Here is a 24,157-nt window from a genome sequence, read left to right as displayed (position 1 = left end):
CCCCACCACTCCTGTTGGCCTTTTCTTATGGCCGTGGGGCCTTTCTTGAAGCTTCCTCCTCTTGTCTCTACCTCCTTCCATTTATCGTACTACCCTGAGCACATGCTGTTTGCATATTTACATTTTGAAGCAGGGGAATTTGGATAGAACCTGATATACCACTAACATTTAAAAAAAAATCAGACCTGGCTCCAATGCTGAATTTGACCTGTTGCCACGTTTTACCCCAGTTTGGACCTCTACTTCATACTTTGAGCATTGCCCATGCTTCTAAAAACAGAGTTAGAGTCTAGGCTCAGATGGAAGGAAGGAGTGGGATGATGTGTACAGATGCAATTTTTTTGTTTTAATAATATATTCATTTAACCCAACATACCCCAAAATGTCATCATTTCAACATGTTATCAGTATGATTATTGGGATAGTTTAAGTTTTGTTTTCTGTACCAAATCTTATAGATCTGCTGTGTATTTTACACCTATAACTCACCTCGATTACGATTAGCCACATTGCAAGTGCCCAAGGGCCGCCTGTGGCTAGTGACTCCTGAATTAAAGAGCACAGATCTAGAGACTTGATCAGGTTCAGGCTTGTTGGTTGTTTCGTTTCTGTTCCGTTAGGGAGGAAGGAATGCCTGGTGGCCTCTTTTTGGTGTTGTTGGCAGCCATTCATGGCCATTGTTTAGCTCTACTAATCCATTGGGGTTTACAGAGTGGTGATATTGTCGCTCTACCTTCATTTATTATCTGCAATACTTCTCTAGGGGGACACTTTCCATCCTCAACCATTTGTTGACCTGGAAGAACAGTTTATATAGAAGAAGCAGAATAAATAATGCTTGGTTCTTTCTGTTTATCTACCATTTTCAAAAGGCAGATGCAGTTTTTTTGGCAACTCTGTTTTTTTTTTATAATTGTTTAAATGTTTATTCTTGAGAGAGAGTGCATGCGAGTGAGCACAGGGGGAGGGGCAGAGGATGCAAAGAGGGCTCTGTGCTGACAGCAGAGATCCTGATGTGGGGCTCGAACTCATGAACCCTGAGATCATGACCTGAGCCGGAGTTGAACACTTATCCCACTGAGCCACCCAGGTGCCCCACAACACTCTTTAATTTGTGGGGTGCAGGAGGCTTGATAGTGATGGGATGAGATAGAATGGAGGGGAGAGAGTCAGGCTCAGCGACGGGGTGAGGGGTATGGTATGGCTCCAAGAGGATAATCCCACATACCTCAGTCTTTCTAACAAATTTTTAATGTTTGTTTAGTTTTGAGAGAGAGAGAGAGAGAGAGAGACAGAGAGAGAGAGACAGAGACAGAGCGCAAGCCAGGGAGGGGCAGAGAGAGAGGGAGACCCAAAATCTGAAGCAGGCTCCAGACTCTGAGCTGTCAGCACAGAGCCCGATGCGGGGCTGGAACCATGAGATCATGACCTGAGCTGAAGTTGGACGCTCAAACGACTGAGCCACCCAGGCGCCCCTCACTCAGTCTTAAAGACAAGGAAAAAATACTGTACATTCATCATGGGTGAGTGAATCAGGCATTTTCTTTCAGGAAGGAGGGATCTCGTCATCCCCCACACCCAAATCCATGCTAGCGGGAAGGAAGCAAATAGTCTTGGTGTTTCAGGCTTCCTTAGGGAGATTGTTCTGGATTGGCACAGAGGGAGAGACTCTAGAGGCTGGTGATTTGAATCAAGGATGGGAGTAGCCTTAGCTTCAGTTTAAAAGGCTGGTATGTGAATTAGGGGAACGATGGTCACTGGGATTTCCATGGGAGCTGGAGACCCGTGTCCTAATTATACATAGTGTCCTGGATTGGGGGTCTCAGTGGGAGACAGGGGAAGCTGGACACCAAGATTAGCAGCCTTTAACCAAGACTCTGTGGCTGGGCCTGTGGTCAGGGGAACGGCCCCACGAGGGGCTAGAGGTCAGAAGCCACCCCATGGAACAGGAGACTAAATCTAACAATGGCGGACACCTTGGGTTAAGCGTAAAGCCCTCCCTCTGTTCCAAGATAACCTTTAAATGCTAGAATTTACGTTCTCCGTGGTTGGTAAGAGCAGATTCTAGTAGAACAAGCCTCCGATGCCATCTTCTCCGTTTATTCTGTCGGCTTGGGCCGAAGGTCTTTTGTGCCTCAAGGTCTGTAAAACAGATAAAAATTAAACTACTTACCTTCATAAGGTTGTTGTGATAAGTGAGATGAAGCACTTAGGAGAGTGCCTGAAACTTAGCAAGTGCTACATGTTTACCGTATTTCATTAATTATAATAAAACAATAATTACTGTTATTACCATGACTTCATGACCTTGGGGAGATGGAAAGGTCACTAAATAGAACCGAGATTGATTTTTCTTTTAAACCTATTGAAGCTAGATTTAATTTAATTTGGAGGAAAATAAATGTAATTATCTTTTGTGCCTGGCCACTGTGGATTAAATTCATGGCGTTACCACACATTACCTAGCTATATAGCACTATTTAATATATATTTGGTTCCACATCAGAACTGCTGAATTTAAACTTGCTCCTTCCAAATGTTCTGATAGGCTCACCAGAATGTCTCAGTGAGTCTTAACAGGGGTCACTCATTGGAGTCCCAGGGCGGGATGCACCCCTACTGTTCCGAAAATGTCTGTAAAAGAATATTTGCCTGTGGGAAGGTAAGGTTGGTGGTGCAGGAACCTTGTGAGGAGATTATGCATAACGAGATGGAAGGGGGAAGTCTGAAGCTTGTAGAAGGTTAAAACAAATAAGGGAGTTTTAAGAATGGTTTCAAGCCCAGGAAGGGTACAGCGGAGGGCACAGAAGCGGGGCTAGCTCTAGGCTTTCCGTCATAGGGTTGAAAAATGAAAGTGTTAGCTGCAGAAATCACAGCTTAGGAAGTGGCTCGCCCCATCACGGGCCGTGCTCTTGTGCAGCATGGCCTCACAGCTGACTTTTACCGGGTCTTCGGAGAATTTCATTTTTGACACTAGTTTTTAATAATATCTGGATGAAAGGGTAAAGGACCGAGACAGTGCCACGAGGGGGTATTAACAGTGATATTTAAAAAGGACAGAAGGAAGGTCTTAACAAATGGAGGCAGCAGGGCCCTGCTTCACCGAGATGACCGTCCTCCCTGGGGCTCCTGCAGGAGGACAGGATGGCGAGGGGCCAGAGGGACGTGCATGACGTCAGCCCCATCTTCCCCTGCGTTTCCATCTGTAGCCTCACTTGCCACAGCTGTAGCCAGGCTTGCTCGGAGCTGAGTGTCTAAGCCACAGTCTGGATTGGCTTCCATTTGGTGCTGAGAACCAACAGAGGGTAACGGTCCAGTTTGGGGACGAGTCTTAGGCATTCCTGGCACATACCTGTCCTGCTGTCTCAGTCCACTGGGTTGGGAATCTGCCCAGTGTCCTCCCCTGCCACTCTAATCTTTGATGCTACTAGAATCTTGCAGGGATCCTAATGCTTACCAGCCCTGGCCTGCTTTCCCTCTCAGCAATCGCCGTGGGCCCCAGGATTCTTGGCCACCAGCTTTACTTCTGTTGGGAGCACAATATCCATTTGGAACCAGATGACACTGCCTAGTGGATCTTGATCTCACGCATTTGTTTATAGGAACCTGCCAAGCCGTCAGAGAGCTACGTCTCCAACCACTGACTCGGCTGAAATAGCAAGAGGTTCCCTCCAGCTGAATGGTCCTGCCCCCAGGGTTCTTGACTCTGCCTTTCTGTACCTGTCCCACTCTCTCCCCTTCAGATGTGGCTCTTATTTGTTACCTGCTGCTCTGGACTTGGACAGCTTGACCGTTACCTGTTTTCCAGTCTCTCCGAATCCTAGGGTGTAAATGTGGTTTTTCCTTCGTCCATGTGCCACCATCGAGGTAGAGACCATTCCCCTCGTCCTTGCCCCTAGGAAAGGATGTGGCACCCAACGGGTGCATGCTGAGTGAATAAATGAATGAATGAATGATTACTGAATGGATACGTTAGGGGAGTTGACGAAAAATCCCCTTGATGAATAGGTATCTCCCCTCAAAAAGAAAAAAAAGATGAAGAAAGATAATTCTGACAACTTTAAGGAACAAAACCTGAACAAATGGACAAAATGCCATGATTTTAATTCCTTCCACTTTGAATTGAGCACATGCTGTGGCCTCCCTGTTGTACCAGACCCCTAGAAATTATGGAAATATATATAAAAATGATGTAAGACCTCTTCAGCATCTTCCAGGGCACGCAGAGCACCCCCAGCCAAAAGAACGGCCTCCAGAGTGTTACATCCAGTGACCCTCAGCCTCCTACTCTCTCCCCAAACTCCCGGTCTGGAACTCATTGTATCCTCTTGGAGAACCTGCTCCTTCTCCCATATCCCAAGCCTCCGTGGGTGGATAAGAGCTTGGAAGAAAAATGCAGTGAGCTACAAGAGGTTACTCAGGGAATCTTGGCATTGCCTCGAAAGAAAATGATGAAAGGGGGAGTTTCCATGGGGAGAAAGTGTTCCTGAGTGCTTTAGGCAGGTGAGGAAAGGAGGAGTGAGGGCCCTGGGATGGGAAGGAGCGTGAGAGTGGCTCTGAGTACAGAGAGAGTGGGAAGGGTGGTGTGGGAAGAATACCCGGGGGGTGTTTCTTGCATGACCTGTTAACCTCTGTCCATGGATTTTAAGCAAGGAGGACAGTTGGCAGATGTTTCCATGATTAAATTGTGTGTGTAAAAGCTCTCTCACCGCTATTTAGAAAATGGATTGGTCAGGGCGATGTGCAATTAGAGAGAAGGATGTGGTCATCCCGGCTAGAGGAAGTGAGCCTGGTAACTGTGGACAGGCAGGAACGTGAATGAATTAGGAGGCCTGTAGGACGTAGGATGGGCAGGATGGTGGGAAGCAGGGAAAGAATGTTTGGAGACTGTGGACGTGGGAGTGGTTAGAGAGGACTGTGAGATGAACTGAGGGGAAGGCAGGGCGAGGTTACCGTGCGCCTCACATGTCATGCTAAGAAGTTTGAACTTTATCCTGTAGGCCACAGGGAGCCATTTGAAGGTTTGTAGCCGGGGAGTGATTTGCATATTGGAAAGGTCACTCTGACAGGGTATGGAGGATAGAGAGGGAGAAAGCAGAGCCAGGTGGACCTGCTAGGAGAGGGTTGTCGTTGTCCAAGTGTGGAATGACGAGTGTCTGAGATGAGGGCATAGCATCGGGGGTGGAGAGAAGGGACTGGTGACGGGAGTGTTCCCGAGGTAGGACTGCACTGACCGGGGAGGGGATTGAACACGAGGGTGGTGCCATGGTGTTTGATGGGAGCCTGGAGAAGGGGGTCTGAGCAGAAAGAAGGTTCGCTCATTGGAAAAGTTACAGGTGAGGGGTGCGGGTGGCTCAGCTGTTTGAGCATCCGCTCTTGATTTTGGCTCAAGTCACAGTTTCAAGGTCATGAGATTGAGCCCCACGTTGGGCTCTGTGCTGAGCGTGGAGCCTGCTTGGGATTCTCTCTCTCTCCCTCTGACACTCCCCTGCTCGCACGGACATGCACACGCATGCGCACACGCTCTCTCTCTCTCTCTCTCTCTCTCTCTCAAAATAAACAAGTAAACATTAAAAAAAAACAAAACCGACAACTTATGAGCAAGACCCTGTCCTAGGTGCTAAGGTGTGTTGAGTAAGAAAGATACTGCTTGCCCTCTGGAACTCAGTCTAGTGGAGGAGAGATAGACATTGAGTAAAGAAACAAGTCCATTCATTAATCATGAATTGGAAGAAATTCTATGAAAGGAAGTAACAGGTACTATAATAAAGGATAACCAGGTGTGAAGGTAAGCAGCCTGTTCTGGATAAGGTGGTTAGAGAAAGCGCTCTGAAGCGGCGACATGTAAGTAGATATCTGAAGAATGAGAAGTATTCAGGAGAAGGACATTGCAGATAGAGGAGCAAACACAGAAACACGGAAGCTAGAAAGTGCTTGGCGGGGTTGAGAAGCTAGAAGAAGGTCATTGTGGCCACATGGGAGTGAGCAAAGGGAGCAGGAGTGACCGGAGGAGGAAGCCAGGGTTGGATTGCTCAAGACTGTACAGAACACACAGATTTTAGATCGTGCTTTAAGTGCCACTAGATGCTATCAGACTGAATGAAACAGCAAAGTTATATAAACTGATGGAGCTTTTTTAAGTTGCTCGCTCTGTCTGCTCACGCAGTGGAGAAAGGAGTTGAGGAGGACAAGAGAGGAAGCAAACATTTCAGAATAGATTTTGTTGTGGTAGTGGCAGATATTGTGGCTTGGCCTTGGGTGGTCCCTGCAGAGCTAGAGAAAAGAATATGGACTTAGGAGCGATTTAAACATCAAAATTGGAAGATCTTGGGATGAATAGGTGGATGGATGCGTGTGGATAATGGAGGAGAGGGAACAATCAAGGATGAGTACCTGGTGTCTGACTTGAGCAGCTAAGTGAACATGGTCCTTAGTGAAATGGAGAAGCCATAGGGAAGAGCAGTTGAAAGTTAAACATGTATTGAGGCAGATGTGAAATTTTCATGGGAGGGGTTGGCATGGGAATCCTATGGTAGGTAGCTTAGTTAAGAAAACCCACCGGAGGACATAAACATTCTTTGGTTATCGAGGAATACTTGTTAAAGAAATGCAACAACGAATGAATAAATAATTAGACGAGAGTCATAAGGAAACTTGATAACAGAATGCTGCTCAGGGAATGGTATCAGCTATTTTCTACCTCTGGGGGGAAAAAGTGAGCTACAGAGTTCAGTTAGGATGTAGCATGGGATGTGTTTATTGCTGAGTGATTTTACCATATTGCTGAGAAGACCAGGGGACTTGAGTCCAGGTTATCAGTTACTATACAGCAAGTATACAGCAAATACGAATATTACATTCAGAGTTGTAGTCTGAACCAGTTGTTACCAATTTTCATCTCTTGGGCTATTTCTTCTTGATCACCGGGCAACCACAGCCAGTTTCTGGAAACTTCTCGTTATAGATTTGATGTCTTCCTGTCACAGGACAGGAAACAACGCTGGGCTAGGTATTCCAAGAGTATGCACGTAGGGCATATTCAAACCACATCTGCCACTAGAAGACCAGTTCATCTAGAAGGTAAAGGAGAGATGCGGAGACCCACTCAGTTAAGGATTGAGTCTGTCTATTTATAGCCATTTGGCAAACATCAAAGCAAGGGGTAAATCCAGTGGTGGTGCAAGGGATGTGTTTGGTTTCACTCACACAGTGTTTTGTATGAAGGTGGACAAGAAATTGCTAGGCTTAATCGCAAATTTGTATTGTCTTATATGTGACCACCTTGAGCTGATCATTTCACTGGACAGTCCTCAACAGGCATTTGTTTGAGACCTGATAAAAGATATTGACCATCATAAACACCGTCGTAGAGTTGATAATTGGTGAATCTGTTCTGAGAAAACCTGGGCTTAGAAGCCATGAATGTGGTAGGGCAGAGTCTCTAGAAATATGGAAAAAGGCAAACATTCACTTTCTGGGATCTGAGGCACTGGAGTTGGGGTGGCACCAGCTGCAGCTGGGTATGGTAATGACTCGCCTATGCACTATTAGTATATTCCTTGTCAGGCCAGCTGAGTACTAAAGTCTAGGCTGCATCTGGATAAAGAGAGAGAGGTCGAATAGTTGTGTGGGTGTCAGCCATCGGGTCACCCCGAAGCAGATGTCGAGACAGAGGTTGGGATGCAAGATATTTAGTGGAGAGTACCATCTGTGAAAGAAGAGAGGGAAAGCAGGATTGGACAGAGGTAGAAATCAAACTGTCATAAAGATTTGCCAAAGCCTTGGCCAACCCTGCAGAGAGCTCTGCAATGAGTATTGTCTATCAGCGTGTAAGGTGTTGGACCAAAATGGCCAAGTCTCTGTTTTCTGACTTTGTCCAGTTCCTGGATTCAGGTTGCCCTGGGAAGGGAGTGCCTAGGGCAAGGCAGGCTCTTAAGAAGCCCACAGAAGGAAACTCTGTGCTGATTGCATTCTATGCAGCTAGACAGCAAGTCTTTCCTTGAAGAGGGATCTAGGTGGAGCACCTTCACATTTATAGTAAACGTCAAACAAATAGATGATTAAAGGCTTTATATGAGCCTTAGTAAGATCTCCGAGGCAATTTCTTCATTTATAAAATGGGGTATTATGAAAATGGTTTTTATACAGGTATGCTAAAAATCATCGGCTTGTACTTGGTCCTGTTAGAGAAGTCACAGCTTCTGATGATTGAAATCACCTTGCAGCCGGCGTCATGAAGGTAAACATGAACCCCCTTGCAAAGTCTAATGTCAACCCTCCCCAGTTCCCACTCAAACACCACAAAGCACTTTTTTTGTGGGGAGAGTGCAACTATCCAAGGACAAGGATTTTGAGCTGCTTGGTGCTCCTGAAGCTCTCGGGTACTTGAAGGAGATGAAGAAAGGGGGAAAGGATGTGAACTCCTTTGTAGGTAGGCAAAACGCTTGTCAAGAAAATGGCTTAGCAGACAGATCATTTTTACAGCCCTGAGGGATGTGGTAGGTGACACGGTCCTAACAACCCAAGTTTTGAGCTTATTCTTCTAGATGGCTAGAAGTCAGCTTTTTTCAACCTGGGGCAAAGACTCATGACTGGAGTCCCATAAAGACCTCTGCCCTTTAGCCATTCTCTTCTTACTCTTCATTATATCTTCTCAAGGACCTTGCAGTTTGTGTGGGCAAAGCCTATGTGGGGAGAAAGTTACCGGGGACAACCTTTCAAATTCACGTGGTCGTGGCGAGTTATCCCACGTGACCCACTGGCCTTGATGCAGTTGAGATCTGGCACCGGATTGGTTTTGCTGCTGCTTCGACCTCTGTTGATTCAGCCTGATGCTTCCGATAGGCTGGGTATCTGGCATGAAAAGAGAGTTGGTGAAATGAGCAATGAGCGGGATTGTGTGGGTATGCTTATGGTGACGATGGGAGGGAATGATTACTAGGAATGTGGGTGTTGTGTAATTGGAAACATTGTTAGAGGAATAGTCACTGGTGTTTCTGGGGAAATGGATGGCCAAAAGATGGTCTTTGGAAATGCTGGACACTTTCAGACTCCTGTTGAAATAATCTATTTTTTTTCTGCCTTACATCCTTCAAGTACAGGGCACATGATTATAATTATTTCTACTCTCCTGCTGTTGCAGGAAAATGATTGATGTGAATGACATCTGAACAATGATTTTTATTTAAAGTATTTTTTTTTCCTGGTAAACATATTCAGAGCACTTACGAGCAAACTTTTAAAGTTGAAAACAATATAAGTTGTTTTGAATTTGAACATACTGGTGGGTTAGAGCAAACATAGACTTAAAAGCAAGGACACGACAGAAGCAGAAGTGAACCAAATGGTCTCTTTGGATACTGTTGTCACTGTTTGTTTTGTGTAAGTTCAATATTTGTCCAATATTTCATAAGGATAGAAGTAAAGCAAAATAGAAAACGATAGTTTTCTACCAATGAGTGCAGTGTTAAGAAAAGATGGCAAAACAAAAGAATTTAGAAAATGTTTGGGTGCGGTGTTCCCAAAGTGGACAGTCTAATCACGCGTGCCCTGGTAGCAAGATGCCATGATAAGCCTGGGACGGGCTACGAGTCTGTCTCCATCGTGGTCTTGACGTTTCCCTGGAGACCCAGTAGGAACACAAGAGTAGAAGTGAAGAGAATAGGCTTGGTTTCTTGCCCAGCTTAAGGCCTTGCTCAGCGTGCCGCTCACACAACTTCCTTGGCCTCCCATCTGTAAAAATGGGAGGGTTGGGCTGTAAGATCATACATTTCTTTCAGAGCTGTCATGCATCATCCCATGAGGTGGCCTGAACATTTGGGGACGTTTTAGAAAGAGGCCAACACAGAGGAGAAGGAAAGCGTTTGGGGAGAGTGAAAACAGAACTCAGTGAGAACTTTATGTGTTTCTCATTCACTGAGTAACTAGTCTCTGGTTCTCACATCAAGTCCCTCCTCTTTGAAAAGAAGAAAACCACAACTGCTTGAGGGAGTGGTCCGTGAGATGCTGCCCAGAAAGCGGCTGGCGCTTTGCCTGGCACATAACAGCCATCCTGGGAAGGACAGAGACGGTACTACTTTCCCACTCCTCCTGCATCTTCCACATGACCCAAGTGACATCGTCCTCTCTCTCTCCCTCGCTCCTCTTCCGCTCCCTCTGTCTATATCTCTCTCGCCTCTCCCTCTCCCTCTCTCTCTCTCACTCATTCTGGACTCTCATGCTTTCAAACTTACCCTCTTCTGTTTTAAAACCCACCTGTCCACTTCTGCTCACATGATACATTATTTCTGTAGAAGCTAAAGATCCTACGTGTTGGCTAAAGGGTCATCCTTCTCAGACATTATTGCAAGTTAAGGTAGGTCTGATAGGAAGAGAGGTGAGCAGAGCAATAGCCAGGTGAAAGATAGATGAGCTCTTTGGAAAGTAACAATAACCTAAAGAGAGAATGAAATTCCAGACGCTACCCTATCCGTGGCAGGAATCTGAAGGTATTCAGCCTCCCTTCCCGCTTCAAGCACAGGGCATCAGCAGTCCCCCCTTCTGCGTTTGCATTGTCTGTCTTACTCTCATACACCGGAGATGGGCCAAGGACAAAAAAGCAGCGGGGTGCGACTCCAGAAGGTACATAAATGTTTAGGGTAACTTGACTCAGAATAGTCCAGCAACGTATTTCCCACCTGGAACATCTGAGGCCCTGAACTACAACCTCAGGTCAACAGGGTCTAAGCACGGGCACCTAGAGGTTTAGGGTGAGTCCTTCTGCCACTCACCTGGAAGCAAAGCCTTATCTCAGCCTTTTTTTTTGAGGGGGGAGGGGGCAAACCCTGCAGTTGGACTTTGGAATAGGTTCCCTGGTCACCATTCCATTTCCCTTCTGAATTTCTTTTTTTTTTCTCTTAAATGTTTATTTATTTGTTTTTGAGAGAGAGAGACAGAGACAGAGAGAGAGACAGAGAGAGAGAGAAAGAGAGCACGCAAGCAAGCTGGGGAGGGACAGAGAGAGACAAGGACACAGAATCCGAAGCAGGCTCCAGGCTCTGAGCTGTCAGCACAGAGCCCGACGCAGAGCCTGAACCCACAAACTGTGAGATCAGGACCTGAGCCGAAGTTGGACGCCCAACCAACCAGCCACCCAGGCACCCCTCCCTTCTGAGTTTCTTGTTGCCAGGCCAGACCCAGTTAACCATCCCCTGACCCTCTGCCTGGCTCTTTACAACCTCCTTCCTAGAGAATCTATCCGCACGTATTTGTTAATACCTGAAACCATCAAATAAGATCCGGTGTCATGGATCTATCTCTAGGTCTACTGAGCTGTTTCCCAGCCAACTTCGTGATATGCATCCATCCACCTAGGTCCTTGCTGCTCTTCCTTTTTCATAGATTTGATCTTCTCTCTTGGTTTATAGCAATCTAAACAAAGTTTGAGTTTGTTACGGTTTTTTTTTCTTTACACTTAATATATGGCAAACTATTGGCTATGTCCATCTGCAGAAGAAGGTTCTTCAATGTTGCAGAGAGGCAGTCTGTGCATATAAGCTTGGCCACATCCTTACCTGTGCTGTATATAAATAATTTGCTTTTTGCTGGTTTGGTGTCTCCTCATTAAAGACCATCAAAGCTGCGTATTTTTAATATATTTTATAAAAACAGCATCACTTATTGAGCAATTTCTCTGTTCAAACTCTTTCTCTTGCCCAGTGGTCTAACATTGAGGTTGAGATCAGCTTCTTATTGATGGAGTCCTTGTACCTGGTGTTTAAAATGGGAGCCATTCTATCTAAAGCTTATTTCAAGTTCTGGGACCTCATGATCGGAATGCATTCTCACTGAGGTTAAATGAACACACTATTGAAAGTGTTTCCTTCCTCATGAACCCTGAGCTTATGTTGGGGAGGAGAGTACAACATATATAGAGGTGTTTTTTTTCTCTTAAATAGAAAAATTTGTCACCAACTTGAAAAGCATGACCTCCCACCCCTCACTCACACAGGTTAAACAATTTCGGGACTTTCCATAACAAGCGTGGCTCATGTATCACACAATGTCAAGATCCTGAGGTTCGTTGATCACTTTCTTTTACATCATCATCAATCATTTTATGTTTTAATGCATTTGCTGATGAAATAAGTGATTACTTGGCTCAATATTTCTTTTGACTCATATAAACATTTCATTACTTGCTCTTAGTTTGTGGGTTTCGCAATTTAGTTTGTGTGTTTGTGTGTGGGATGATTCTTGGCGTAGATTGATTGAGGGATAATTCAATACTTTGTATGAAGAATATATAATAAAGAACATAGTGTTTGGAGTTCAAACCCATATTTGTACTTTACCAGTTGTGTAACTTGGAGCAAGTAGAAAATCCTTCTGGTCCTTTTTTTTCATCTGTAATTTACGGAGATTGATATCTGCCTTGCAGATTCCTTGTGAGGATCGAATGAGCTAATGCATACAAAATGCCTCGCACAATGTCTAGCACATGTTCAATAAATGTGACATTTTTTTTTTGAGTCGGTGCATTCTGAGTGAGATTTTGTGAGTGGCTTATTCAAATTGTGTTGTTCCCAAATTGCTGCTCTCAAATCAGGTAGAAGACTCATCAGACCATGGAATCACAGTCAGTTATAGGGGTGTTTATAGGAAGACCACTGTATTGGCTAATCAGATATCTTCTGGATATTTAACCACGTGTAATGTACACATTGTTCTCTCTTTTTTTTTTTTCATACCATTGACGTAGATAGCCCTTAAACCTGAGAAAAGAACTATATTCCATAGGTGAGTAATAGAATAGCCTTTATGCTAAAAAACAATTTTTCTTGTTTTTAAACTAGGTCATTCTTATTTTCAAAGTGTAATTCTTATTTAGTGTAAGTATTCTCTTTAGAGTGATTTATATAGACCTCTGCCATATATCATGCCTGTACACATACAAAAAGACAAATAATTGCACCGTAAATGGTTTAAGGTGTTCTTAAAACATTTTATACTCAAGTCTGAGTCTTGTGGATCACCCCCTGGCTCAGATTCCGTTGCCGGGTTTTCTTCCACACTAGTGTCTTCTGTGTTTGCAAATATATTGGTGAAGAAACATTTCTGAAAAGAGAGCTCAACTCTCGTCCGTGGGCTTTTCCTCCAGGCCACTGACACACATTCTGAAAATGTGGATGGTCACGAACAGGCGATATAAGTGTGTGTGTCTGTCGGCTGTCTGGCTTCTCTGCACACCTGAATTCAGAGGGGTTGACATGTGCAACAGACACACCAATAGTTGTGTCTTGGGGCCAGTCCAGTGCAGTCACGATCAATAATAGTGTGTTAATGAAAGGTTGATGATGCTTCTGTTTTGAAGTCCATGCTGTGGGTTGCCCCATAGGACACCAGAATCAGGGCACTGATTGAGTGGATTCATAGCATCCTAAGTGCACCTTAGTGATGGGAAGGCTTGGGGACATCCTGGGCTTTTGCTTTTTTGTGGATCAGCCCCTGCTGAGGCAGTCCCCAGCACCAGGAAACTCTACTCTGAAGCAGACTGTGCTCTGACTCCTGGTTGCTAGCAGTCTTCTTGGAACACGTGGCCTCTGGAGAGGGTGAGGGAGAACAAAATATTTATTTTAATTTAATAGCTCCTCTGGAGAGCACAGGGCCTGGGGTTCATGGAAGATACTTACTGATGAAGTTGGACCCTCCACGGAGGGCTTTTTTGACAGAGGAAGATCCTCTGTAAGAGACACCATATGAAGGCTGCAGACGTCCCTTAGCTTTGGAGGTTGGGAGAATCTGATGGATCTTCCAGAATAGCAGACATCACAGATGTCAGCAAGCACAGAAAATGCCTTCAGATATTTTTAGCAAATGTAGCAGTGGCAAAGGTGGGCAACTCATGCATGTTTTCTCCTTTTGTAATAAATGCACAGTGCCGGTCAGCAAGGCACTTAGTTTGTATTACCTCTATCCTTTCAGACGTGCAGCGACAGGACTGATCAGGTTTGTCCATATTTACCCAGGTAGGTTTATGCAAACTAGGGTGGGGTTTTAGTAATGAAAGGGGGAGATACCCAGCGGTGAGGCTGACTACCACTGGGGAAACCAAAGCAGGGATAGAAGCTTAATGGATACGTTTCCTTGGGCTTTGCTTGAGATGAGTGTTAATCATAATGACCATGACAACTGCAAGGTGGACCACTGTATGCCAATCAGATGCTAATTGCTGTGCATTGTTAACTTATTCTTCACAGCAAAGTTTTGGAGATGGGAAATGGCCAAAGATTACACCCAACTCTCTGGGAACCAATCTGATGATAATTCTATACAGTGGATGGTTTTCCGATCTACTTTTAAAAATGTAAAATCAATAAAACAGCATAGCGTAATGACACTGGATAAATCATTTCCTGGTAACTTCTTAAATGTCTTAGGCCTAAGTTAACTACTTTCACCCTTGCAAATTCTATCCTGGTCCCGTTTACTTGCATCTATATTTGAAATCAGAAGCTTCACATTCTGGGTTCCCCTCCCGTCCCCCCATTTAACATCATATTGGAAGCATGCTTTCATGTTTCTTGATTCCAGGGAAAATTTTAGATCAGAAATTCCCAAATATGTTTTCAAAATAAACATTGAGTAGGTCTCTAATTCTCCTTGTTGCAGATAATGTCAGTTATATTTGTTTCCAGACTCTGGAATCCCAGGGGGCACATTCTTCAAAGGTCAATCCCGATAGGAAGTTCAGAGAAGTCAGACCAGCCTCCCTGGGCCCCACCCTAGCCTGGGGGCCTCTTGCCATAAATGGGACCAACTCCAGTGACAGGGGGCCCTGAAGGGAGAATTTGAAGGTTCCGTTCAATTTTAGTTTTCAAAGTGGCGACTTATCAGAAGACCTGTGTTGGTCTTGCCTGAGAAGGGGATACCTGATATAAATCCAAATATTTCTTGTCCAAGCTTTTGATTGTTTTCTGGATTATTATTGAGCATTTTCACCAGAAACGTTGAATCATGAATTTTCAAGTCACACAGCCCATTACATCTCTAATTATAAATAAATGGTTTCAGCTTCTGCCCCTCTTGGGGTTTATAGATTAGTCAGCACCCTGATCCATCCCTGACTCTGTGTTTCCTTTTCCTGGAGAGACCATTGGACTTTACCCTTCTGGGAAAGGCTTTGGCGTCCGTGAGGACAAGTCTGCTCATTGTATGTCTTTTGCAACCCCATCCTAGAGGATGGGGCCTAGCAATCAGCCTGATCAGAAAGGGAGTGTCCACCCAGCCTAGTTGGAATCTGCTCTGGAACTCTCCATCAGAAGACACATACTAAGCCATCTCAGTCATTAACAGCTCCTACCCAAATCCCATCTTCTGTTGGTGACAATTTGAGCATGCTTCACTCTGCACAGAGTCCCTTACCCCACCCTGAGTCTTCAGACATAACGTGACATCAGAAGGAACCAATATTTTGCTTTGAAAAATCTTTTTTCTTTCCTTTTTAAAATTTCTGGAGTGGTGTTACGGACTTTGGTAGTGAAAATGTGAGGGAAGGAACCACTCTGAGGCATCGATTTAAAGGCAAGCAACTGAGACAACCAAGTTTTCCTGGAAATGTGTGTGTGGAGGATGTTTCGGGACCTGTCATTCGGGTCATGTGCTGTTTCTAAACCATTGGGATGATGAAGGAGAGGATCATGCTAGCAGAATGAACGTCATTGGTCAGCTGCTCGGTTCCCCCCTCCCCCACCTCATCCCCAGTGCATCCAGCTCTTTGGGCTGAATTAATCCTCTTAAAAACTGAAGCCACTGACTCACTTGTCCACCAAACACTTTCCAGGGCTTCTTACTGCCTTTGATTCCAGCTCGAATTCTCCACACGTCCACAGATTGCTTTCTGCTCCCCCACGAGCCTTCTGGTGCACGGCTCCCTCAGAGCAGGCAAACTCGGCGGCTTCCTCGCTATACAAGTTACTTCCTTGCTCCAAGCCCTGGGTTCCTCCTTGGTGGATTAAGGATTCCTACGTCATAGAGATGTGAGTTTTAGAGCATTCTTAAAGCAAACCCCGATGAGGCTTTTTGGGGTGATAGTGGGGTTTGTGGGGTCCAGGACCGAAGACATCTTTGGTGCAAAAAGGTGATTTTATTGAAGCACGGGGTGGAGCACCCGTGGGCAGGAAGAGCTGTTCTGGGACCACAAGGAGAGACTGGTTTTGTACTGTGGAGTTGGGGGGAGGTAAAGTCCAGGGGAAGTTTCTGCTGCGATTCTCATCTGCTAAACAAGACTCACAGGATCCCCGAGGCCTAGCTATTGTCAAGCTGAGGTTGGTTTTCCCTCTAGCAAAGCATTAGCATTAAGACAGTAGGGAGTTCCTGGAGCCTCAAGTATCTGTCAGTGGGCTGCAGGGTATAAGGAACTTTAGTTCTATCTGCCATTTCTTTCTGCCTTTGTTCCCCACATCACTGTGGAGGGGTGATGGAGACTTAGGTCCTGCCGGACTTTGATCTCTATCAGTTAACTAGTTGTTTTCCCCTTTCCTTTGTTCTTGGGCAGCCAGGAGTGCCTGAGGAATATCACACATGTCCCACCTGGGGGGTGGGATATGGCCTGTCCCCCTGCCTTAGGCTCTCTCATCAACCCCACAAGGCACACACACACACACACACACACACACACACACACACACACATCACGTGCACAGCCACCATTTGGAGAACTGAAAGTATCTGAGAAGTGGGTGCAACTGATAAAAACCTTGTCTTACACAGCTATAGAAATACTCCATGGCTAACAGGTACTATTTTACTTACGTTGTTCACTTTTATTCTATGATTGATTCAGATGCTATTTTGCTTTCCTCTCTATCAACCATAGGAACTGTTTCTGTTTGCATTGTTCATTTTGGTGCTTAATGTTATATTCCCTTTGACCATTTTTCTCACTGTGTGTGTGTGTGTGTGTGTGTGTGTGTGTGTGTGTGTGTTTGAGAAAAGTTGGAGGTGTGGAAATTCTTTCCAATCAGGTTTGCAAATTCTTACAGAGAATGTAGTTAACATGCTATTTATTGAATAAAAGGAAGGCTGGAAGGGAGGGAGGGAGGGAAGCAGGGAAGGAGGTGGAAGGGATGGAGGGAGGGGGAAGGAGAGAGATGACAAGAGGGAAGGAAGAAGGTTAGTAGCCAATATATCTTCTTTGGTTTTTTGGGGTTTTTTTCTCTCTTCCTTATATGACTGAGAACATGTCAATCTTCCTCCACCTGACCTGGAAAAGTCACTTCTTGATAATGACTAGCCCTCAGCAGGTCTAGAACCACACCGGTAATATCCAGGCACAGAAGTGGAAAGTCACGTTAATGCACAGGGTCTGGGGCATCCAGAGGGGCAGCCAGGCTACTGGAAGAGGTACAATCAGAAGTACAACGGAGTGCCCTTGGAATCCCGAACTGCCCAGCAGGGTTAGAGGCCAGGCAGTAGGCTACCACTGTCTCTTAGGAAGCTGATTTCAAGGTCAGAGCAGGAGACAGAGGCTCAAGAGGGACCTGAACTCAAATCAAGTTCAAATGGTAACCCAGGGTCTCAATAGCTTTGGAACTTGGTCCCAGTCTTAGAGCCAAAAATGAACCAGCTGCCTAGAGTTGGATATCCCAACTGCCTGGTTTAGAAGACATTGACTCACATACCTGGGGACAGGCAGTGTGCCCCGGTCAGTCCCTGTCCAGATAGGCTCTGTTTATGGTCTAGAGTCAGTGTGTGTGTGGGCATGTGTGCACTAGGTTCTGCTCTAATGCTTCCTAATGTGTATTAAGACACAGGGGTACTTATAAGTTGAAAAGCCATGGATGATGAGGGACAGCTGGATCTTCTGTGATAGAAATTGGCATTCTTGGAAGCAAGAAGCAAATCTTAGTCAAGGCCAGAGCCGACAGCCAAAAATAGTAATTAAAAGTTGGTCCTGTTAAGAGTTGAAGGACAGAAAACTAGTTAAGTTGTGAGCTACCAGCCTAGAATTATGACTTTGGGTCCTGAGATCCACAGATGAAGCCTAATTCAAGAGATGAGCTAGGGGCACCTGGGTGGTTCAGTTAGTTAAGCATCCAACTTTGGCTCCGGTCATGATCTCGGGGTTCATGACTTCGAGCCCCGCATCAGGCTCTGTGCTGACCGCTCAGAGCCTGGACCCTGCTTCGGATTCTGTATCTCCCTCTCTCTCTGCCCCTCCTCTGCTTGCACTGTGTGTCTCTCTCTCAAAAATAAATAAACCTTAATTTTTTTTTTTTTTTTTAAAGAGATGAGCTACTGGGAGATAGGTGAATTCTAAGCTGAACAGGAGCACAGACCTGTTTAAGGACCCAGCTGGGGAAGAGAGAGGGCAGCAGGGAGGGTGTTCAGACCCGGCTTTAGCCGTTGGACCATGGTCCCTGCACCGGCACATCCAGTGGAAGCCAAGAGCTATGGCACATTCACCCCAAGAACAAGACCACTTTAGTCTTATCAGATGGTCACCCTGCACAGCACCGCCATCAGCAGGGCTAAGTTACAGACGTGCCAATTGGTCTTGGTTCCTTCATGCTTCTCCTGGTCGTTTATTTAGTGACAACATATACACCAACACAGATATGGACAAAACCCCAAGGGATTAATGTCATTACCACCTGCCTTGTTCAGCCAGGACGTGTGTTTGGGGAACTCTAGTTGGTAATGATCTCAGTCCTTTGGCCAATTATGAAATTGCCCAGGTCACATTTGTTCCCGTGGCATTTTTGGTTTTGACTTAACATCGAGCTTTAGCATCAAAAATCCCTAGGGCGTAAACACAGCGCCACACACGCACGCACACGCGCACACGCGCGCACACACACACACACACACACACACACACACACACACGCCATGTGCCTGTGGCTTGGATGCAGCTGCATTACAACTGGAGACAGAGGGTGATGGAAGGAGAGAAGGTGGCGGCAAGGTTAACACATGAGAGAACTCGAGCTCGCTCATGCTGTGAGCTCCGAGTACTTATTTTAGAAACTGTGAAAGATTTTCTAGAGATTTACCGCAAGAAATCGGTCCTGAGGCAGAGAGGGTTCAGAAAGGCTTTCTATCATGCCTTATGTAACTCAGGAAAAAAAAAATATTATTCCCCTGAATTGGGGGTGAGACGAGATGGATTTGTACAGTGACTAACTGCCTAAATACTTCAAGCCTTGCCGCCTGCCCCTCTCTTTGAAGAACAGGAAATAATAAATCAGAAGATTGGGGATTTACTTCCATTTCAAGGTGCCAATAGCCGAGCAAGTTCGCTGGCTCCGTGCCTAAGCTTTTTCGTGTGCGAGGCAGGCAGAGGGAGAGGGGCCTCAGTGCTTCTTCGGGTAGCGTTGAGGGCCGTGAAGTCTGGCGATACAAAAGGAAAGGGGATATTCCTCATCGAAGTCACTTATTTTGTGCAGGTCAGTGGACCATTGAGAAAAGCAGAAAATTAGAGCCTCACATCTCCAGGCCCGTTAGGTGACTCCCCCTCGGTGACTCCCCCGTTAGGTGACTCCATCAGAATGGCATGTTTTTAGATTACCTGGGTGTCTGGGGAAACATCTCTGGCATTACGCTGCATGTTGCCACCACAGGCAGTAACGTGAGGACACTCGGGAGGGGCTCCTTGGGGTGCTCTCTAGGATGAACTCCAACAGCGTTCGCATTCCATCCGTTTGTAAGTGAAATTCCATATTTCCTCGATTAGAAATCCACCTCCAGGCCTCACCCCCACCTGCAGCCTCTTGCTGGGCTGCCCGTTGGACTCAGAACAATTACAGAGGCCCCTCCGATGACAAGTCCTATTGGCTGAGCACCAGTGGGTGCTTAGGCCACTTAAATGGGTGTTTAGGCCACTAAACACAAAGGGAAAGGTGGGTAAGGAGCCCCGATTAGTGAAATGACCTGACCAAGCTCTCAGAGGTTCAGCAGAAAGGAATCTTTCTGTGTTTATAGGCCAGGGTCGACCCTGTCCCCAGCGGGCTATCAACACACCTTGTCCCATTCCGAGGGCCACGGATTTGTTGGGGCAGGGGTGTGGGCAGAGTTATGTAAGTGAATAGGGCAGTCACCCTTTCTCTGGTGGCAGGAAAGCGTGGCATGGCCGTGAACTTGTAGGTCCTGGTTTTATGATTGCCAGTCTGGAGTGATTTTGAGCCAAGGCTCTGTGGCCCGGGATGCCCTTCTACTCCATCCTTGGGCCCTTTGCCCGGAGCTGCTTGCGCCTCTGCACATCATTTTTCTGGGAGTCTCCAGAAGCCCCTGCTTAACTCAGGGGTGCGTCCGGTCCTGACTCCCGTTTTGCGTCCTCAGCTGCTGGTCTATTCCCCACAATGGCCTTTCGATCTTTGTGTTTCATAACCAGCTCCCCCAACACCGGCTGGATTTTCCTATTCATTGGTTGGGACTCGGCTCTTGCCCCTTCTCTCCTGACTTTGCACGCCCGCTCTGTCTTAGCCCACTTGCAGATCTGGGCAAGAGAGGCTTCCCCTGATAGATCCTGCCCAGGACTCGCATCAGCAGGGCTACGTACTTGACCTTCCCACTTGGAGAGCAGTGGTTAAAGAGTTCAGGCTGGAAAGTGAAATCTCTCAGGCCACATTTGCCACTTACTGACACGTGAGCTAGTCAGTAATTAGTACTAGTTAACTAAACTAGTAAACTAGTTAACTAAACTAGTACTGCCTCACGCCATGACTGGAGCCTGAGGCAAAGGGAAAAAGACACCAGTACTGATCCTGTCTTTATTTTAAATGTTGAGGTTTTGTTCACTGTGAATTTTTTTGCATTATTTCTGATTTTTAAAAATCTTGATTACTGTGGTTTTGTTTCTTGCGGTGGGGTTGGGGGAGGAGAGATGTCCTTTAATTTCACACCCAAAGCAAATACCTCAGTTGCCATACCTCATTCTGGCCCGGCACTGAATCTCACTTTCTTCATCTCTGACATGGGGATCTTAATGGTGTCTACCTATTTTTATTTATTTATTTTTTTAATAATTGCAGGTTTAAAAAAAGTAATTTTATAGTTGACCCTTAAGCAAACATGGGTTTGACCCACTTAACATGGATTTTTTTTCAATAAATACAGTACAGTCCTATAGATGGAGTTTCCTTATTATTTTCTTAATAACGTTTTCTTCTCTCCAGCTTACTTTACTGTAAGAATACAGTATATAATACATATAACACATAACATATGTGTTAATCGATTGTTTATGTCATTGGTAAGGCTTTTGGGCAATAGTAGGCTGTTAGTTGAGTTTTGGAAGAGTCACAAGTTATATGTAGATTTAAATTTTTTTAGTTAGTGTTTATTTTTGAGAGAGTGAGAGAGAAAGAGAGAGGGAGAGAGCATGAATTGGGGAGGGGCAGAGGAAGAGGGAGACACAGAATTTGAAGTAGGCTCTAGGCTCTGAGTTGTCAGCACAGAGCCCAACGCGAGACTCAAACTCACGGACGTGAAGTAATGACCTGAGCTGAAGTCTGACACTTAACTGACTGAGCCACCCGGGCGCCCCATGTGTGGATTTTTAACTGCACTGGTGGGATCGGTGCTTCTAACACCCCACGTTGTTCGAGGGTCAACTGTAATGGAAATTGTGTGCATCAAGAGTTAGGAAAGTACTTGAGTCATGCTACGTGCTCAAAAAATAAAAAAGAAAAGCGTGATTTTTGTGACCATAAAACTGTATGTGTTTTATTATTATTATTTGTTAATATGCTATCATTTCTCAGAATGTTACTCAAGTCCTGTAAATTCCTTGAGAAAAGACTTTGGGTTGTTGTCTTTATCTTTCTGCAGCAGTGAAGTGTTCTACACACCAAAGTTTCTCCAGCAAAGCTGTTGTCTGTTAAATACGGAATTGGAGCAGATTATACGTAATATCTATTCTTTCCACCGGTCCCTTGAAATCCGTCTGTGATCTTCAACATCACCCAGCTGATAACAAATTATGCATAATATCACTGTTCCCCATTCTAGAACTTTTCCCTGCATCGGACCACTTTCAGCAGCCACTCTGCTTCTTCTCCCTGCCTTTTGGTTTTATCACCACCACACGTACATGGTGACCTCTGCGTCTGGGAAGCAGTTCCAGCTCCGAGATTCTGCAATCCACTGTGCTGGCAGCATTCCACAGACTCGTCTTGGGAAACGATAATTGATTACTCAGGAGGGAAAACTCCATCTCAACACCAGCTGGCAGCCAGGCCTTGCTCTAGAGCCCCTGAATTAGTCTCCGGCAAGATCCTCAGCAGAGGTGGCATGCATGTGAACAGGGCTGACACTATCTTGGAGTCCAAAATGTCCCTATACATGCACTCAAGTTTGGCATTCGTAAAGGCTCAGGATAGAGCATCTTCCAGTGGCTACCCCAGGGTGCCCCAACAGTATACAGTTTTTTGAACAGGCAGTGTGTGTTTCCTTCCCAAACCACTTGACCAAATAAGCTAGGTAGCGACAACTTGGGAATGCAGCAACCTCAGGCGGGTAGCAGAAAGGGCAGGAGAGTCCACTTCGAGAAGCAGTGAGGTGGAGGTGAACATTAGTATCGGGACATGTGGACATGCTTGTTCTCGGAGCTGAGTTGACTGTGACCTACTGGGTCCATTAAGGCTGCCATCCCAATTGCCAGGATGTTAAAAGTAAAACAAAAATGTTGACTATTTGCCCAAACTCTTCAAGTGAAAAGGAGTATTAAGTTTTAAACGCGAATGTGATTTCTGTTCTCAGAAGTGCTTTCTGGATGCCAAAAACCTATGGTGGTGCTTTTGTTGAATAAAATTCTAGAGAGCCCTTCTACCTGCCATCTACACAGGCGGCACACTGACCCACACGAGCGCATGCCTGGGTATTGGAGCACACCCAAAGTCATGAGACGCTGAGAGCTCACATGACACCATCACTTCATCAAAGGAAGGGTAAGACGGAGAACAAAATAGACTTCTCAACAAAACTAATTTATGAATATCTTAAATTCTTTAAAACTCAGGGTAATAAACTTCACCCCTAGTATCTGATATTTTGGTATTTGTTATATATTTGTGATTGTCTCAGTTTTTAATAAAGTTGCAAGTCAAGAAGGCTGATATTCCCAGCTTTGTTGACCTTATCTTCAAAGCAGTAGCACAAAGAACTCACCTTCAGGTGCCTTATAAATAGATGTGCGTTCTCTCTCCTTGGTCATGATTACTGTCAAGGTTGCGTGTGGTTTCTATTTTGGGCCCTAATGGCAGAAAAGCCGCTTCTGCAGCCAAGAAGCAGCATTGTAGGATGCCAATAAATTCTGGGGAAAATTACATTTTAAAAAGGAAAACTTTGACATACATCTGGCAATAGAATGATCCTGAACATATGGCAGCCTGGTAGGTAGGAAGCCATTGGAACATGGTAAGTCGAGCTGAGCGCTGCCCCCATCCTGTTCTGGGGTGCATTTGGGAAAGGTCCTGTGGCGAGGACCACATCTCTTCCAACCTGATGTGGCGCATTCACAGGGGAGGGGAGCTGGATGTAAACCCGTGTCTGTGTGTATGACCTTCTGCTGGCAACCTCTGATTGACTCCTTAGAGCTATTCTTAGTGGTGCCAGTGGGCAGGAAGTAGACTGTGCTGTGGAAGTCAGGTATGTCATCACGACTCGGCCGATAAAGAAGACACTGGGACACTAGAGAAACCCAGGGTCTCAACACCATGGGATCCTGGTGTGGGGAGACGACAGATGTCCAAAGCCAAGGCCTTCTGGTGGATGAGGCATGTGTCTCCATGGTCCAGGTCCTGCTTGAACAATTCCACTAACAGGGAGCCCGGCATTCCGTAAGGAATGACTTGATGGATCATTCTTGTAAGGCCAGGGAAGAGCTGGGCTTTCGTCAGAGGAAGGGGGAAAAGATACAGCTTTCACTGTGAATTCATGAGTTTGTGCCCAAGACCTTCAGAGCGGCGTCCCCTCCCCGCCACCACTGGATCTTCTGCCTCCAGCCATGCTGCTTTGTGCTCCTTCAGGTCTCCTGAACCCAGTCGTCAGGGCCACATCACACACTGCAATGTCAGAATGGCAGTTCCCCGAAATATTGGCACTGCGGCCCCCATTCTTCCAGCAGGGACATTAAGGCTCCATGCGCATGCTTCTTGAGCAAGATCACACAGGTGAT

The 24,157-nt window shown here is 45.7% G+C and overlaps 1 protein-coding gene across 1 annotated transcript in view; it reads left to right on the top strand.

Moving 5' to 3' along the window:
• Window positions 1-23,027, top strand: part of LOC132672321 (uncharacterized) — a 30,912-nt gene extending 7,885 nt beyond the window's left edge. Inside the window, exon 3 of the mRNA XM_060624241.3 lies at window positions 21,811-23,027. Within this exon, the coding sequence (XP_060480224.3) occupies window positions 21,811-21,863 (53 nt within the window). The 3' untranslated portion in view covers window positions 21,864-23,027. The remainder of the gene's footprint in view (window positions 1-21,810) is intronic.
• Window positions 23,028-24,157: the final 1,130 nt, after the last annotated feature.

Source organism: Panthera onca, chromosome A3, assembly GCF_046562875.1.
Source record: "Panthera onca isolate mPanOnc1 chromosome A3, mPanOnc1 haplotype 2, whole genome shotgun sequence".
NCBI lineage: Eukaryota > Metazoa > Chordata > Mammalia > Carnivora > Felidae > Panthera > Panthera onca.
The sequence above is the reverse complement of the archived record's forward strand: the minus strand, read 5'-3'. Positions and strand labels throughout refer to the sequence as shown.